General features: G+C 44.4%; 1 protein-coding gene across 4 annotated transcripts in view; it reads left to right on the forward strand.

Moving 5' to 3' along the window:
• The window catches only part of MKLN1 (muskelin 1), a 94,304-nt gene extending 82,277 nt beyond the window's left edge, over window positions 1-12,027 (forward strand). For all 4 annotated transcript variants that reach the window (XM_068670100.1, XM_068670101.1, XM_068670103.1 and 1 more), the window contains 3 exons: window positions 615-717; window positions 8,559-8,613; window positions 10,473-12,027. In XM_068670100.1, coding sequence (XP_068526201.1) covers window positions 615-717; window positions 8,559-8,613; window positions 10,473-10,594 — 280 coding nt within the window. In that variant the 3' untranslated portion in view covers window positions 10,595-12,027. The remainder of the gene's footprint in view (window positions 1-614; window positions 718-8,558; window positions 8,614-10,472) is intronic.
• Window positions 12,028-18,477: the final 6,450 nt, after the last annotated feature.

Here is an 18,477-nt window from a genome sequence, read left to right on the forward strand (position 1 = left end):
GGATGCTGAGCCCAGAGTCCTTTTCTGAGTGTAGATGGCTGCGTGTGTTTCTTTGGGAGTTCACAGCAGTTAATGTTTCCTCTTATTCAAAGAAAGTGAGAAAATAACACTGATGCATACCCAATGTTTACATGTGTGTGCTCGTTTGAAAGGTGGAATATCAAAATGCAGTACTTATTTTTCACCCCCATTCTTCTCTGTTTTGTTGTCTGGCAGAGGTGGGGAGTGTTCTCCATCCCTTTCCTTGTAGCCAGGCTCCTGTGCGGTCAGGAATGTAAATATCCCTGGGGCTGCAGTGCTCGAGGCTTGTCTGTCTGAACCATGCTCCTCGTGTGAGGTGCTATTCATACTTCTACTCATGGGAAAACTAACTATACTAAATATTTCATGCTTATATACAGCACTTTGTTAATACATACGCTTTTGGGTGTTTCAAGTAAGAGTACAATACTTAGTCACTCCCTTAAAGCCCCTAAAACCACTCCTCTGTGTTTCAGGCTGGCTCGGCAGCACGCATTTGAGCAAATATGAGGCTGAGCTGCCCTTAATAGAAATAGCTGTATTTAGCCCTAAAGGAAATAGTTGTGCTCAAGTTTTGTGCCTCTTCGTTGCAGGTTTGAAGAGAAAGCTCAGACTGATCCTCTCAGTGCACTGAAGTACCTACAGAATGATTTGTATGTAACTGTGGATCACTCAGACCCTGAGGAGACAAAAGAGGTAACAAGGAACGATCCTTGTCTCATAAAGAAATGTAAACTGTGTTCTCATGTTCTAGCACAGATTTTAAGCCTGTTACATTTTGTTTTTATTCAGTGTGAAAAGCTCAAACAGCGCACGATACTTTGCTCTATCATTTTCTCCATGCTAAGGATCGCACTGCTTTAGAAACAGGCATTTTGCAGCTACACATCCAGATAAAATAGGTTTTGCGCTCTTAATAGCAAAGATTAGGCCTTTGTTTTAATTCCAGCGTGCTGGTGTGTATTTTGGGAGCTTTAATTGAAACATAAACTTGCTGAAATGTCACGAGTCTGTGGTTGGTTGTGTGGTAGAAAGTGAATAGAAACTGCTATTCACGCTGCATTTTGGCTTGTCAATATCAAATAGTTCTGGGGGAGGCAAGGAACTTTTTTTCTCGATTATATCCATTTCTGGAAGTAGGTTGTAATGCAAGCTGCTCGCTAAACCTTAAAACTCTTATTTCCTCTGTTTTGAATATTATCCTGTAGGCATGTTCTTTGATTTGTTCCAGGAATTTGCTCCCACTTCCTGTTTTGATTCCAGTACCGCAGTACGTGTCACTTTACAGCAGGAATTAAAGAAGTAGTGTAAAGTGTCAGATAAGGTGGTTGATTTAACTCTGCCATTAATTTCCACGTGGAACTTGGGGCAGCCAGCTAGATACACAAGCATTCGGCGCTGTGGTTGGGTAGATGACGAAGAATAGAGTGCAGATCAAGAGAAATGATCTTTATACAGGCACAAAAAGCTATTTTAAGGGGAATTTTAAGGGTTATTTTAAGGGGAATAGCCTTCTTGCATAAGCACAGCATAAAATTGTAAAGTTACTGAAATTAAGGAAAAAAATTTACAAACATTACTGATCACATTTGACTGTTGTAAATTCTGGTTAGGCTTCATGAATTTCTGGTCCAATAAAACGTGCAATTGCTGTGCCTGCTAGTTTTCTGTTCGGTGCTTTCTCGCTGAGCCTGTCCCATATCTCAAGTACTTTCACACCTTTTCTAGCTATTTCTAGCATAGGAAAGACATAATTATTCCTCATTTTCTTCAGCTGGAAAAAGATTTTTCCCATGCAGCACGCTTCAAGGAGGCTCAGCCTAATTCTACCCAATCTTAGCAGTGTCACAGCACTTTCTTCTTCCAATTTGGATCTGTAATAACCTATAACATATGACAATGATTCTAGTGCTCTCTTACGTTCTCCTCTGCCACCTGGAACATAAGATGATGTCCTGTGTTCAATGCTTTGCATTTCTCTCTGTGGCATGTGTTCTGGTAGCCTCCTCGTGCCTGTGAAGGCCATGGGTCTTGTTGGCCAGCTACTCCCAAAGATATCCTACATCTCTTGGCTGCTCGTGCCTTTCTGTTGCCGGAACAGAAAATGTTTGTGGTACAACCAACAAGCTCCTCTGCCTTGAGTACTGTACCCAGCAGCCCAAAGGAACTGCCATTAAGGCTGTACCTTGTGTACGTAAGGAATAGGGAGTCCCTTCATTCTCTGTGTTTGATGGTCCCAGTTCAGTCTTTAGTATTGAATTTGTCCACCTTGAGAATGAATTTCCTGACTGCGTGGAGTCGAGATTTGGGGTAAAAGTAGCTTTATCATGCAGGGTTCAAACAGAATAAAAAGTTGAAAACTAATTACTCCTTTTCACAGGACTTACTGGTGTTCTGCGCATTAAAGATCTAACACACGAGCTGAGGTAGCTCAAACCAGCTGGGTGAATATGGTGACCCGTTCCTCTGCAATCCTAATGCCCGACCCAAGGAAAATTCAATAGCTTCTGTCTGTCCCGTGGGTCTGCCAGATCTACATTTGCTGTTCGGCAGAATTTAAAGCTCGGTTCCAGCGGTCTCCTAAAATCATTTAACAATTTCTGAGAGTCTTTCTTGTTTGTTTATTTTGCAAAAAAGTTGCTGGTCAAAAAAGCTTGGACTCCTGGAGCTTTTTGCCTTGGAACAGATCTGCCTGGTCAGTGGCACGGGGCCAGCCGCCGCACTGGTAGCGACTGGGTGTATTTCCAGTTGACGTCAATTTACCTTCCGGTTATCACATCGGGTTGGCTTTTTGCTCTGGCATTACATCTTCAAATAGCTCGTGTGCTTTCCAGAGGACTGACGCAGGCTTTTTGGATTCCATATCAGATTTCAAGCAGCAATTTGATTGTGCATCTCGGCACAGACACCTACGTGCTCTGTCTTTATTTGTAGCTGAGATGGTCGTAATTAATACCAGATTAATATCTAATTGTCCTGCTCTGTGCAACCATCAAACACCATGTGGCTTCTCAGTGTGGCAAGTTTTTAAACGAAATCACCTTCCTTTCTGCATGTTCTTCTCCCTCTCTCCAGGCCTGCTGTTAAATCTGGAAAGGACAAAACTCTATGAGTTCATCCCTGACTTTGTGTTACAGTTCTCTTAGAGACTGGTCTGTGGGGTATGATATTACAAGCAGAATTTCACTGCAGGGTAAGGCTTGCTTGTTTTATAATACAAGTAATTTCTTCTAACTTTGTTAGGCAAGTCTCTTCAGCTGTTTTGAGTTGGATGCCAAAGAAAATAAACAGACTGTTCTTGAAACTAACTTTGGCGTTAGTAACCAATTTTGTTTAAAGTAGCATGAATGATTGACAGTAGGAACATACCCCCAGATTTTCCTTTCTTTGTTGTGAATTTTAGCAATGTTAACGGGATGGCAGATTTACTTCCTTTTTAATTTTTATAAAAGGAAGTCATAGATGCCTGTGAGCAATAGGTGTCTCATGGGTGCTTGCTTTAGTGGCCAGAGGCTGGATGCCAGCTCCAGCTCGGCTGTTGCCCACGAATGCAGATCCAGTTCTCCTTAACTGTATTTCTGCTTGAAATCACTTAAATCTCTTCAGTACTTCCAGATCTTTGTCATTTACTGGCCGTGGATTAATAGCTCTGATGCTTTATGTAAGGAGCGTAGATCCCCAGAGCACATGGAAGTTTGTCTGCATTATAGTTCATGGAAAGATGAAAATTGTACAAAAAGCTGGCATTGGTAGTTCTTGATTTAAAAAAAAAAAATCTGCCAGCATGGGTGTGTTCTTCTAGTTCATATACAAATATATGTACCTTCAGTGATGGTTTAGATATTCAGAAGAAGAAGCTTTTAAAGACGTAAGGAAGATCAAAATGGGAATTTATAGTGAGTTCCCAAGTTTTTAACTTAAAAACATGTGCTAGTAAAGCAGGAAAACATCAGTCAATCACTTATGAGGCTAAGAACAACATGTTCCTCGAATGCTGGAGCGATCACACCCAGAACACTGCTGCTGCTTAGCGGTCTGCAGAAGAAATGAAGGTGCTGGAAAAAATGACCAGTGGTGCTGGAAAAAAATGACCAGTGCTGCCCAATTAAAGGGGAGTGAGATGATTTTGTACAACGAGATTGAGATTTGCGTAGAGAATTCTGCATTTGGTGGAGAGAAGATTTCAGCTGGATCCTGTGATTGCCCTGAGCTACAAAGTGCAAGTAAAAGCTGCTTTCTGTTTTTCTTGGAGAACGGGAGGAGAAGGAGCAAGGACCTGGAGGCCAATTTGAGGCCTGACTAGCTCGTAGTCTGGGCTGGAGGCCCCTGTTCGAGGCTGCTTCATACTTTCCATTCTTGAGACCTTTTCTTTAATAAACTTGCCAGATAAAGCCAGCGGAGCCCAAAAGTATTGTTTGGGTCTGCGTTAGACTGAAATTTCTGGGAAAATTTAAGCCCAAATAGGAAAAATAGTTCTAGGAAGGAGCTAAGAAAAGCACGCTTCTGTTCTTCGTGTCCTGCTGTGATTCTTTGTAAAGCCTCAGGGCCTGCGTGCTGCAGGAACAGAGGTTTTGGAGCCAAGGAGCCTTTGAAAAAAGTGTTCAGCCCTCCCAGACTTCAGCTTGTGACGGCTCCATCCTCAAAGAATTCGAGCCTCTTGCTTCTTCTTTGTGCCTGCACTGCGAGGCACCGTCCCGACAGAATGGGTCAAAGCGGAGCAAAATTGCTTTCTGCTGTGATCTGAGCGCTCAGAGCACGGGGACGTTGGGGAGGAGGAATTAGGTCTGATTCATGCAACCCGCCAGGTATCCCAGCCGGGAGTTACTTGGTGTTAATGGGTCTGTTTGTGCAAACAGATGAGCAAATAGGCTAAAACCTGCATGTTTTTTTTTTTTCTTGCTTCAGGTAGAAACTTCAGGTACCCCTTTATCTACCCCTTCAGGTAGATAAAAGTACATGCAACACTAAAAGAGCAGTAATAATGGAAACACGAAGGCTGGAAGTCAGAAAATGCTGGAATTAATATTACTGGTGTTGTCTTAATTTGTCTTTAACGTGACTGATGCACCTTGTGTTAGTTAACCGGACCTGTTTATCTCTAAGGAACCCTAATCCCAGCTCAGAAGATGGGTTGAATCTCAGATAGAGAAGTTAATTGAGTAACAAAGGAAACTGGTCTTGTGAGTGAAGGCTTAATTTGGAGTAGCTGCAGCCAGGGAGCAAAGGGGTTGTCGGAATAAAATAGGTGGAGTTGTGACGAAAGCAGTTGGATGCTTCTGCTGGATAATTGAGTTCTAATTCTAATTGAATTCTGTAAGAGAGATGCTTTGTGACGTTAAGCAAATGGCTTTTCCTAGATGGTCACTAATCGGGTCTTTCATTCCGGTACCCAGTGGGAGAGATCCGATGGGTGGGTTGCTGAGGGCTTTGCTCTTCTGACTCTAACTGATTTCAGGGGAAGGTGTTTGATACCAAATGTTTTGCTAAATCAAATGCTGGTAGTTTCATATAGCAGATCCCAAAAGAATCAGAACTTAAAGTGATATAGCAGATCCCAAAAGAATCAGAACTTAAAGTGCTGTCTGACAGGATAGCAGGTAAGACAGTAGGAAAACTGGTGAAGAAATTAATTGCTTTAGAGCACAGTTTGAGCTGCATGGGGAAAAGAAAACAAACAACTGCATCAGATATATGCTATGAAGAGTGCGCAGGAGACCTGGTGTTGAGTAAGCCACAGCCGTGCTATGCATGGGGTAAGAAAAAAGAAAGGGCCCTTTGGGAAAACATCACAGGGCTAGCTGACATTGTAATGCAAATGCAGAGTGAGCCAGCTTAAGCATCAGTGCTGTCCGTAATTGATGTTCATAACTTGTGTGCTTGACTCTTCTATCAGAAAGTGCTTTGAAAGTGTGAGATGATGCATAAAACATCCTTTTAAAGGCAATGAAAACACAACACTCAAGGTTAACTGAAGTGCAGCGGCATCAGGGAAAAGAGACAAGATATTCCTTCCCCAAAAAAGCTGGAGAGGAACTCATAGCAGTGGAAATTCGTCATGCATGGTGTGAAGAGACAGGGATACTTGGCAGAGGGTCTGATTTTTGGTCTCAGTTCAGCGAGTTCCTACCTGGATCCGGCTGTTTGGTCTCTTAGAGCTGGGCATCTTGTGGCCTGGCCCCAGTCAGGGCTCACTTCTGTTTTCACTTCTGTTTCCAGCAGGATGGCTGCGGTTGCTGGGGGAGGAAGGAGCCCCTCGAAGCACGTGGCATCTGCCCTGTCCCTGCCGAGCTGGCTTAGCATATCACCAGGCAGCTGGCAGCAGGCCCCGAAGGCAGTTGTGTGCTCAGGGGAAGGTGGCCAGGACATGGCACTCACAGTCAGAAAGAGCACGGGTTCAGCCACTGGTTTTATAGGAATTTTGGAGCTGTTTAGGCTGGGCTTCTGTTTACATACGGTACTGACGTGGAGCCAAGTCGCTCTAGCAGCAAATACTCGTGTAGCGTTGCAGTCCCTTTTGATTTCATGTAATCAGACCTCACTGAAGAGGGTATTTAATCAACCTCTTCCCCCTATTCTGCAGTCTGTCAATTCTGTATCTTCCTAACTTGCTCTTAAATGCCTCTATTGATTGCTTTCTGCGATAATAGCCTCCACAAAAACCTGCAAATTTATTCCAGCACACCAGTAAGGAGGCCGTACTTTAGGCTGTTCTTTTTCTTGATGTCATACTGAAGTTGATCTTAGTGATTTTTGTGTCTTCTTGCACTTAGTTGTAGATTTACCTTTTTGTAGGTGCCTTTCACGTTTGTGACTTGTTGTTTCGTTCTTGGACATTCTTCCGTGGAGGCTGTGCAACCCTGACTCCTTTTAACCTGATTAATAGAGCTTGAGTTTCAAACCACTTGATTTTTCTAGTGCTTTCCCCGCATACTGCTAATTGATATAGGGCATCCAAAAGTGGTCGCTTTATTGTAGATGAGAACTTAGGAGCCTTGATAACAGAAAGAGCACTTGATTTACTTGAAGACCTACTCCTTCTCATGCATTTCCTACTAGATTTGTCACTTTTGCAATAGGATGATCCAACAGAACGTGTCCTGCTTTGTCTGATTATTCCTGGTTTTGTTGGTTTGCGCTTGGCCCTAGTGAATTGCATCTTGATCCATCATTGTAACCTGGATGAAATGGAAGAACAGGCTGAAGGCTGCCAGCTAGCTAACAGCCTGTCTGGGCACAGTGTGAGCTTTGTGGATGAACGAAGGTGTCCTGTCAAGCCAGGTTACCCCTGCAAGCCCTGGGGTCCTCATTAGAGGGCTGTTCCTTCCCATTCATGGCACTGTTTCGGTGTCAGAGCATTGATGGCAACCCCCAGTGAAGTTATTTGACCTATTTGCCACTCCCTGCTAGCTTAATCTTTGCAAATCCTCACTAATTTACCATAAATAACATATAAAAACATACAAAGTGCTATGGAAGTCAAGATGGAAAATGTCTGAGTCCCGTCCCTAGGGCCTGCTGTCCTGCTCCAGAATAAATTAGATCGAAGTGATGCAACCTGTAGTTGCCAAATCTGCTTTGGCTGCTACTTGTCACCTTCTCCATCCTCTGTTCCATTTCTTCTTGAAATTGAAGTTACACTGATGGATATGTAATTCCTGGCTGTTCTCCCCACCCCCTCCCTCAACATATTTGCTTCTCTTCTGTTTTTAACCTCCTTTGCTTGGGCTGTGTGCTGTAAAGACACACAGGCAGGAGACAAAAGATTGCAAGCCTTTAAGGGATTGGCTAATTCTTGGAAGAAACATGACAAAACGGCTTTGCTGTGACACGAGGAACTGCAAACAGCAGCTGGGGGCAGAGGGAAGCTAGTGCTGACTGTCTATTGGGGAGGCATTAGGGGAGAATAAAGCTGTGAATGTGCTACTTCAACCACTTTCACTCTTGATTCTGATGTTCCCAAGCAAGGGACTTTTTCTTCTTTTTTAACTTAAAAAGACCTTGCCTTGAACAAGCTTGTGATGGGAGCTGCTCTGGCAATTCCGAAAGGTTATCACCATTTAAGAGCTTTCCCTGTGTTCAAGAAGTTGATGCTGCACTTGAGCAGTTAACCTGTTTTCGTGCCATCTAATCTGCCCTTGCAGAGACTGTACCACAATCATCTCTAGGAATGTTGCTTGAAAGAGAGTTTACCTGACTTTTATGCTCTGATATCTGCCAAAGAGGTGAAAAATGTTAAAAACACATAAAATTAAATGCTAGCACTCTCCTGGTCAAATACCTTTCATTGTACCGATGTTGGTCTAACCAAGACCTCTTGGAAAAAACATCCAACTTGTGCTTCCAAGGTGACAAACGGTGTTGCTCATGTGAAAGCACTGCTGTTATTTGTATGCGTATCACAGTAATTCTGAGGGTTGTGCAAAGAAAACCCAGCAACTCTAAAGCCACCTGTGCCACTATGAATCTTTTTGTGTTTTTTTTTTTTTTCCCCACACAGTTAATAACACTTGTTTCTTCTCCCACCTCCTCTTCTGCAGTTTCAGCTTCTTGCCTCAGCGTTATTTAAGTCTGGCTCGGATTTCACCACTCTTGGTGAGTATTGTGCAGCAGAAGAATCATACTAAGTATGTTCCCTCTCGTAAAGATCATTACTGTTCATTTCTGCTCTTTTTTTTTTTAGCTTAAAATTCTTAGGAGTATTGTGAGCCCTTTTAGGTTTGAATACACGAAGTGCCACATTACAGGCATTTGATAGGGAGTATAATGACCAGTGTCCAATGCCTCAAGCCCATATTTAAAACATCTGTCACCAGTGGTTTTAAATCCATGCCTCTGGGGAGTATTTTGTGTCTCTTATTACATCTGAAGCTTTACTGTTACCCAAATAAACAGAAGCCTTGGTCAGAATAAAGTAACTCCCGTCATGTCACTTTGGAATCTCACAGCATGGCTACGGCGCTGTTTGCTGGGATAGCTGCAATTCCTGGAGTAGTTTGGTTCGCCCTGTTCTTTGCAAAACGAGTTCTTTGGGCAGGATGTCAAGACTGAAGACAGCAGTGGCGTGTAGGTCTGAAAACAGGAGGCCTGAGCCAAAGCCATAATTTGTTTTGCTATTCTATCCAGTTAACTCTTCTCCAGGGTTCAGCTGTTAATCCTGGGCGAGCTATAGGAAGAACCATTGGCATAATTCACGTTCCTGTGATTGTGTTGCCATCCTGTTACCGAGCTCTTCTTGGGAGCATGGATGACTTCACTTTTTTTGACAAACGTGTAATTCCCAATCTAAGGAACTGAAGGAAGGAAAAGGCCACTGCTCTGTCTGCCCTGCTGGATGAGGAAGCTCTGGTGAGCTTGTTTGCTTTGGAGGATGTTACCCAGTTCATGCTATTTCTTAAAATAAGGGTTTTTGAAGAAAGACAGCACTTGATTCAGGAATGCTTGCCCTCCCCTCTCAAGTTCTAAGTGCTCTAAAAGATTAATTAGTTTATCCTGCAGTAACACTGCTGTGTTTTACAGTACAATGCTGTATTAAGAGATTGGCTTTACAGATAGGAGGACATCATACATCAAGTAGTGCTGCTGAAATAAAACAACCAAGCCCTCCTTGATTTGATTAACTTGGTTGGCTTTGATTAACTGAAGAGTGAATTAAAAAGCATTCTTTTGAGATACCAGTGATTTAAGTAAATACAAAGCAGAGGAAATCGTTGCATGCCCGCTCTATTGTTCTTGCTGTTGATGGTTTAAGTATGGGGATTTGGATAAACAATGCTGCTGCGGTAGACTAAACCCTCCCCTGTCGGGAGGAGGCACTTCACAAATCGAGTTGGCGAAGACCCTGTGCCAAGACTCAGGCTGGGACCTCAGTGCAGTCCAGGGATTAAATAACAGCTCTTAACTTGGGACTCCTACCATCAGCAGAGCTTGTCTCGAGCAAAACTGCAAGCAGCACAAGTACCAGTTCTGGCTAAGACAGCCGTGAGATAATGAGGAGAGCCTGAGGACAGAAGAAACGAGGCACCAAACAAAAATAGCTGCAGAGATCTTGTTTTCTGGGACATCAGAGCGGTCCCCTGAGGACTGTCACTTCCCCAATTTCTTCAGGGACTGTCCACGGGCTTGACAGCCGTTTGCTTATTGCTTTTTATGGAGTTTTAATTTTGATGTTGGCTTGGGGTGACACGAGCTCTGTGTGTGTAGTAGGTGGGATGGGGAGCTAGCGGCCTTGTTGGTACAACACTACAGATGTGAGCTGGGCTGCAGGGGGGAATAAAGCTGTTAACTAACACTCAGCACTGGCTACAGCAACATGTTCATGGGCAAAGGGGTTAAAGCAGAAGCAGCAGATAGCCAACAGCCATCCAGAATCAGAAACCGATGTATTCTGCAGCTAAACCGAGCGTTTAAAGCAGTGAGTGCTGACGAGCTTTCCTTTCTCTTCCTCCCCCTAGGATTTTCAGATGTTGACCACACTTACGCGCAGAGAACTCAGCTGTTTGATACACTAGTCAACTTCTTTCCAGACAACATGACCCCTCCGAAAGGCAACCTGGTAGACCTCATCACGCTGTAACGGAGCAATCACTGGACACATGGAAGAGGGGGAAAAGCATCCATTTTCAGTATTTTAATTTTTTTACTGCATTGATTGACTGCTGGGATGAAGTAATATAGTAACCCCTAGGTGTTTGAGAGGGGTTTTATACTTGTATGGTGAATCCCTGAAGCTTTTCCCTTGGAGTAGGTTAATAAAAATGTAACTGACGTACTTCTGACTAAATACATATATTTTTTCTGACTTTGAATTTTTGAGTTAGCAAATGTAAGGAGAAAAGAGAGGGGGGAAGAGAAGAAAATAAAACCCCGTCACGCGGTGATTGTTTTTTGCCTGTCGGGAAAAATTGAGATTCATGGGCTGTCTGGAATTAAAGATGATGGGTTTTATTTTGGGTTTCGTGGGAGAGGGGGTGGTGGTTCTTTGCTCATGTAGCTAGCCATGATATATTGTTTTGTCCTACAACTTCATTCTCAGCAGCTGAATAACTTGGCAGCAGGACGCTGGCGTGTGTTGAGGTAATAGTAATGTATGTGTCTCCAGTCTTGTAATCGCAGCGTGTCATGTGAAGGGAGCATGTGTTACAAATTGTCTGTCTCCTTGTCTGAGATCCTGGCTGGCAGCAATGTCAAATCGCATTTGATATCCATTTCAAACCTAAATACCTGAACGCCTAGCTTCCACTCTCTGGAGCCTTCCACTTAGACCTGACAGACGAGGGGGAGAAACTCTGGAGAAACTGTCAGAAAATGGGAGTGCTGGGGTTTGTCTGCACAGGCTCCGTTTCAGGGATCGCTCTGTTCTTGCTGCCGTGCTCCCCTGCTGAGAAACCGTGCAGGTCCTCGCAGAGCTCTGCAGAACTGGGTCTTCCACGCGCACACCCAACCTCTGCAACCTGACCCCGGGTTGGGTGTAGGATTTCTGAAGCAGATTGTCTTCGTTTACATCCACCTTTATGCTTCTGTGTGCGTTTGTCAATGTGTAAATGTGAAGAGGTCTGCTCCAAACAGCTTGTCTCCTCTCTATGTAGTGCAGCTTACTCACTTTTAAACGCATTTTAGACCTCAGAGCGTGAGGGAGGCCTTTCTAGCATAAACCTCTTCAAAAGCAAGCTGATGCATATGTATAGAAAATATATTCCTCCTCGCTGAAAGCCTTCTTTATGAATAAGGTAAGGGCTCGGTGCTGCACTGTGAAGTGGAACGAAGGACGCGCGTACCCAGCATTAGCAACTTCTTGCATTCAGTGTCAGTAAGCATTCAGTACAAACTGGCTGATGTAAATATTTGTGTGACTGCAAAGCTTGATGTCCAGAAATGTTCATGCCGGTAGGGTGTCATTGCTGCCCTCACTATGGCTACACGGCTCCTGTTGAACTTGATGGAAGTCTTGTGTGTGCAAAGACGATTTGGACTCTTGAAATAAAGAGTTAGTGAAGTGTCTTTTTCAGAGCTCGAGTGTCTGCTTGCTTTGATTGCATTGTACTGCCTCTTTATCATGTTCTTTGTGTGACTTCCGTAGGTCTGGCGCATTAGAAATAAATTGTAACCCCCCATACCAGTGATTAATCGCCCAGAAAGGAACAACGCAAATAGAGGTTGGGCTTGGCTTTGTCTGCAGGGAGGGCTATACACATGCAATGCTTTTAAGTAACCTGTAACTTGAGGCTGTTTAGAAATTGTATACTTCGGTGGATGGCAAATCAGATGTCTGTGGAAGAATCCGCTCTGTACGTAATGCATAAAGTGAAATCTGATTAAATTGTTTCTTTAAAACGCGGGATTTTTTTTTTCCAGTGACATGGAAAATTTTAGGTCACTGCAAGGTTTTCCAGCGTGCTAGGTTTGCAGATGTTTTGTTATCAGCTAGTTAGAGTTTGGGATACGAATGTAGTTACCAGTGGTGCTAACCCTGGGGGAGTTTTCCAAATTGAGTTTTCCACCAAGGTTGAACCGAGCCCACCTGATAAAACCAGCCAAAAAGCTGCAGCCCGTACTTATATTCACGCACCTCCGAGCCTAGAAAAAACAGCTGGGCTGAGGAGCCGTGGCAAGTAGGTGGTGGGAGTTGAGAAATGCTAAAGGCTGTGTGAATAGAGTGGCTGCTGAGCTGGTTGGTGTTGGAGAAACTCGATCAAAACTCACTGTATCAGGGTGCACGCAGAGCCTGGCTCAGTCACCGTGCTGCAGCGTAGATGAGTTCCTTGTCTGAGCTAGGCGAGCCTTGCTTCTGTAGGACAGGCAATCCTAGTGAACGAGAGCACTTCAGGATGATCAAATATTGACCTACCTTTATCCCGAGCCGATCGATTTCATCTCACATGAGCACAGTTTATGGATTGCAGCTGGTCATTAACCAACAGGAACGATTTGCTCGGCTTCGGAGTATTTGTGGAGCAGCAGAGGCACCCTGTGGCCGGCGAAGTTAATCCCAAGCGAAGGCTGCATGTGGCTTTGCCAAGGGTATTTCCTGGTTCCCTGTCCTTAAATTGAATTATTTCGTTGCATTGCTATGTGCTACGCTACCTGATTTTAAAACCAATTAAAAAATTCTGGGCAGGGAAGTGTAAATTTCCTTTCAAAATAAGCCAGTTATTAACGAGCAGGAACAGAGAGTTCGACGTTAAATACATTCAGATCTTGGTGGTTCAGGGAAGTGTTAGATGTGACCATTAGGGAAATGCTGAACTACAAACAGAACAGAAATCTCCTCGATGTGAAAAGAGCCACCTGAAAATGTTTCCCAGCACAGTGCACTGTAGCAGAGGCTGCTGCTTAGCATAAAGACAAGCACACTACTTGCCTTTAGCTTATATAAAGATGTGACATTGTCTGTAGATTTAACACTGCATAATTTTGCATTACAGTAGTTAAATTAATATATTAACTTACTATTTTGTGGATCAGCCATTTGGAAAACACTTAAGTATTCTGTATGGGAAGAATTCTTTATTCTTCACTTCTGTACCTGCGGAGTGATGTTGTGCTTGAGAAATAAAGCCTGTCAGGTTTGATTTTGGCCACTTTAATTAGGAAAAAAATTAGTTTCTTAATATTTATAAGCATCTCACGATAGTCACAAGGCAGAAGTCCTTCGGGGTTCTTCCAGAGTGACTTGCAGGAGTGAGGGCTTCTATCATAACATGAGTTGTAGTTTTCTGGCTGTTCTAAATGCAATGTTTGTAACATAGTTATTCTTCCTTTTTTTTTCTGAGCGTAATGAGGAAGGAGAAATTTTGTCCTGGACAAATCCAGTTTGCCCTTTCTCCAGGCAGCATCCCGGAGGTGTATTTAGGCAGTGATACCCAGCCATGTAAATAATCATCGGGGTTTGGTTCTGTTTGCCCAGGATTGCCCTGGGCGCACACAGGCACGTGCTAGCTCAAGGACCGAGCTTGGACTTTCTGCCCTTTTCAAAATAAGGGCAGGGTTTGACCAACCGAGCTGTGAAGTCCCAATTTAAAAGGTTTTTTCTCTCGAAGCCTTGTGCTGTAGCAACTGGACTGAAATAGGGGAACTTGCCTAAAGAACTTACTGCAGCTTACCTGCATCGAGTGTGTGCTGAAATAAGGTTGCAGTGACGAGCCTAAATTAGATTTTTTTCTTTTTTTGCTCACTAATTAGAACAACCCAGCCTGAAAAATTAATGACGATTGAGTCTGTTAGTAAATGCCTCACACCCACCTTACCTGCAGCCGTGCAGGGAATTTCGGAGGCATGGGGCTAGTGGCAAGGGGTGGTGATAGCTTTATCTGTTTCTCCTTAATAAGCAGCCACAAGTGCCAGGGTCTCCGTTAGCTGCTTCTTCCAGAACAGACTCCTTCCACGGCAGGGTAATTACTCTGCACGAGTGTTTTCCGCAGGGCTTTGTGGAACAGCTGCTTTCTGAATCGTTTTCCTGATGCCTGCACATTTTTAGAAGGGAGTTTTCTTTGTCACAGCGCTCTGCGCCCATCTCACCCTGCTGTGGAAGCTCGCACCGGGGAACGCTGCAGGCAACGGGCGATAAATTCAGAGCTGGGTTCTGGAAAACACTCCAATCATCTTGCCTCCATTGGCTCTTCCTCTAAGAAAAGCATTAATGCCACTTGTTTCAAAGGCAGGGGGGTGGCAGGTACCTGTAACGCTGTGCCTTTCAGGATGGAGAAGGACTGACTTCATAGAGCTCCTTGAGTTAAAGTTTTAGGGTGGATTAGCTCTGAGCAGCCTTGGGTTTAGGTGCTCCTACATCTCCCTACATGCTGTAATTCTGTTGAACATGCTGTAATTCTGTTGATGTGATGCTTTTAAGAAAAATGGCAAAAAAATGTTATATCTACGTTCCCAGATACGTTTCCATTTGGTACCTTTGTATTTAGAAGTGGGAAGACGTCTCGTGAAACCTTGAGTCCCGGTGTATGCTTTGAATTTTAGCTTATTAGTGACGATTGTCTTGGGGTTGAAGAATATTTGCCTGTTGTTAAGAGATGCCCTGATGGTAAAACTAATTCCTGTACATCTCTGGCAGTGCTCGTGCTGTTTTGTAGCTGGAGCTGTCACAGAAACAGAGGTGGGTCCACTTTGAAATAAATTCTTGCTGCTGTGATAAGGAGAAATTAGCAATGACAAAAACTGAGCTTGGCCATCCTAGTAAGTGTACGTGACGGCTTGGAGATGTCTTATTTTTGTGAGAGTTTAAGAACAGCAGCGATGTGACTTGCTCTTAGGAAAATTTAGTAGTACATAAGTGTAAATATTGTTAAAATATCAATGTACTTTTGGAAGCTCGTTAGTGTATTGAAATGCCTCTGGGGATGGTAGCCCTGATCATATTGTGACGTGGAAAACATGCTAGAAATTCAAGTTGTGGTCATGACTTCTAGGCAAACCCCCTGATTTACTGAAAACTTTATTGTAGTGAGATGTCGGAGTGGAATGAGTAGGGTACTGTACTGGGACCAGTAAGATAGTACGTGGCTCAATGCTTAGATAAACTGACTCCATGTGCTTTTATCTGTAGGTAAAGCATCTAAACCCAGTTTCAGAGTGGCTGTAGAGCCAGTTAAGGACTTGTTTGTTGCCATTTGAAAGGGTTGCACCAGAAAATGTCATGGTGATGCCAGGAGGCGGGCATCACTTGGTGTTCTGGCAGAGCTCCGAGAGCTGGATGGAGTTTTGGGGTTATTTATGAATGCCTTGGTTATATACAGAAACCTCTGACAAGGGGAATAGTGGTCATGGGGCTGTATGTAATGCCAGCTGTATGGCTTGGGACTGGAGGTCTGCAGGTCAGCATCGGATCATGAAGGTAGCATATTGCTGCTGTCCCCTTTTGCTTTCACATATCTGCACTCAATTTGTTGGTGTGATGGGCTCCGAAGACTCGCTGTGACCCAAATTCAGCGCTTTCCTTCCCAATATAGCCACGGACTTGCAGCAGCTGTCAGCATTTCACTTCAGCACCTTGAAATCTGAATTTATACTTGGTGGAGGCGAAGGTTTGTGTTGTCTTGGCCTCCAGCTGTTTGCTCCAAGACTGGCTCTACCCGGTTACCTTTTGGGTTTTGCTGCTGATTTAAAGGAAAATCTCACTCGTGTGTTTGCTGTCCAGCAAAGCGTGGTCCCCTCTGGGTGTTCCCCTATTCACTCTTTTCCCCCACGTGATTATTCACTGCAACCCAAGCAGTTTGTGCCTCCAGATTCCCCTAAGGTACGTGGTTAAAGTGGATGCAGCATCTCCTGAAGGATTCAAGGATCCTCCTCCACAGGGGGAGCACGGGGTGCTGAGCTCCAGCATGCTCCTAATTTTTTGTCCCCTTTGCCAAGCCGGTGTGCGGGGCTGTGGTGAGCCTGCCCTCCTGTTTTAGCCTCTTAGCGAAGAGAAGGTGATGATACCAGCCCTCCCAGCTTCACACCAATCCTTGTTGTAGGGTTTCTACCTCCCACTTGCATAATCCTGAATCTTTTTCCGCTGTAGACAAGCAGCAGGTAGCTGGGGAGTCTTTTATTTCCCCTGTGTAGCAGGACAGAGAGGGAAGTGAACTTGGATAATTCAGTAGTAGCTCATGAGAGTGCATGTTTAGGACGTGATTTCTCTTTTATGGAAGAAATTGAAGGTTCTTAGGCAGCTCTGATATTTTGTGCAAGTTTTTTTCCATGTGACTTGGATCCTCTGGTTCCCTTTCAAACAGATCCTGGTCTTGTACCACATCGTCTAGTCCTGGAGCTTCACCCTGGGCTTTAGCCCCACCAACATCAGAGAGAAAAGCTTGAATCAACTTGCTTAAGGTCCCGTCTCCATCCCCTGTCCCCCCCAAGTCCCTCTGCAGCAATTTGAAGGAGAAGCCAACTGGGCTCAAACTCCTAAATATATCGGGGCTGTGCAGCACGATCGACTATCAGACCACGTCTCATGGCCTTAAACGTTTATTAGAAACTAAAAATGCTCTCAGCTGTCTTGTGGGATGATTAAGGGAATTTCAGCTACATTTTTAATTAACACGATGGTGGAAAGGCCAGACCAAAACAGTGACCCCAGCGGTTGCAGTCATCTCAACTTCCCAAATACCAGTGGGCAGGTTTTTTCTCCCCAGTGATGAGAAAATAAACATTAAATAACCTGACTTTGTAACGAGCTGCCCAAGGGATTGAATCAATTCATATTTCACGGCGTAGAAAAGTGCTGCAGCGTGTGACCGGGTCTGTTCACTGAAGAACCTACTTTGAGGCTGAAAAGTGACTTTTTTTTTTTTTTGGAAGCCTAGAAAAAAAAACAACAATCAATCTCAGCTCTTAATAGGCAAGTGTCTTTTTATCAATCTCTGCTTCCTCAGCTGCAAGTCAGTGGCTTGACTTAATTTCCCCTCTCGTCTGCGGTGGTAAGTGGAAAGGGACACCAGCAGGGGATGCTGAATTTCCTCGCTTCCTCCTCCTCCTTAGCTTTCCTCCCTCTCTCTCCTTCCCGTTGATGTTTTGACAGGCCAAGCACCTTCGCTTCTGAAGCTGTGGTGCTGGAAAACAAAAAAACTTGGCAAGTAGGAGCTGTTCCTAACCACCAAAGCTGTATTTCCAGCGGGAAGCCATGGGATGCTGGGGAGACCTTCAGCCAGAGCAAAGAGCTCGGTTAAACAAATGCACCTGGTGGGTGCAAGCTTCATTCCTGGGCTGTGGGCATTCCCCATCCTACCCTTTCCAGCTAAATAGGTTATTTCTGTTCAGCCCGGGCTGTTTGTTTGCTTCCTTGGCGTAATTAAGTCACCTTTGGTCCTCGCTGGTTTGACGTGCGAGCCTCATGCTGTACCCGAGTGGACGAGTGCTGCAAGGAACACCTACTGTAGTTACGTTGTATGTAATGTACATAAGGAGAGAATGTATTTTGTTCATTTTTCTTAATAAAAATGTATATGCTAGCAGGGGTGTTTATCTTAGATCTGTTCTAACAGCGCTTGCTTCCGAGGGTGGTAAAAGGAGCCGCGAGCACCTCGTACGAGCGGTGCCAGAGCTGTGAAACCAGGGAGGAACAGGCAGCTGGAACAGAGGCTAATGCAAACCACTGGCTTTTAATACTTAAATTCATTTTTTTTTTCTCTTCCCCCTTTTGTAATTGGAAACTTGCTTCATCCAACCTGGAACAAAATGTTTTATTTGGGCATCTGAAGGCAAATGGAAATGCCAAGCTCCTTTGAAGGATGCTTGGTATGGGGTCACCAGCCTTGCTTTTGCAGCCTGACCCAGCCGTGAGGTGGGCAAAATGCAGAATTAGGGGCACTAATTGGGGACCTCCCCCTTTCCTCCTTGCTCAGAGGTACCCACAAATGCTGTAGCTGCTTTGGCTACCTGGGCATCTCGACCTCAGATGGTTTCACGCCATGCACATGCTGGCACTGCGGTGCCTAGCGTAGGTTTGGCTGGCCTTCTGGGGTC

The sequence above is a fragment of the Anas acuta genome, chromosome 1, assembly GCF_963932015.1.
Source record: "Anas acuta chromosome 1, bAnaAcu1.1, whole genome shotgun sequence".
Classification (NCBI taxonomy): Eukaryota; Metazoa; Chordata; class Aves; order Anseriformes; family Anatidae; genus Anas; species Anas acuta.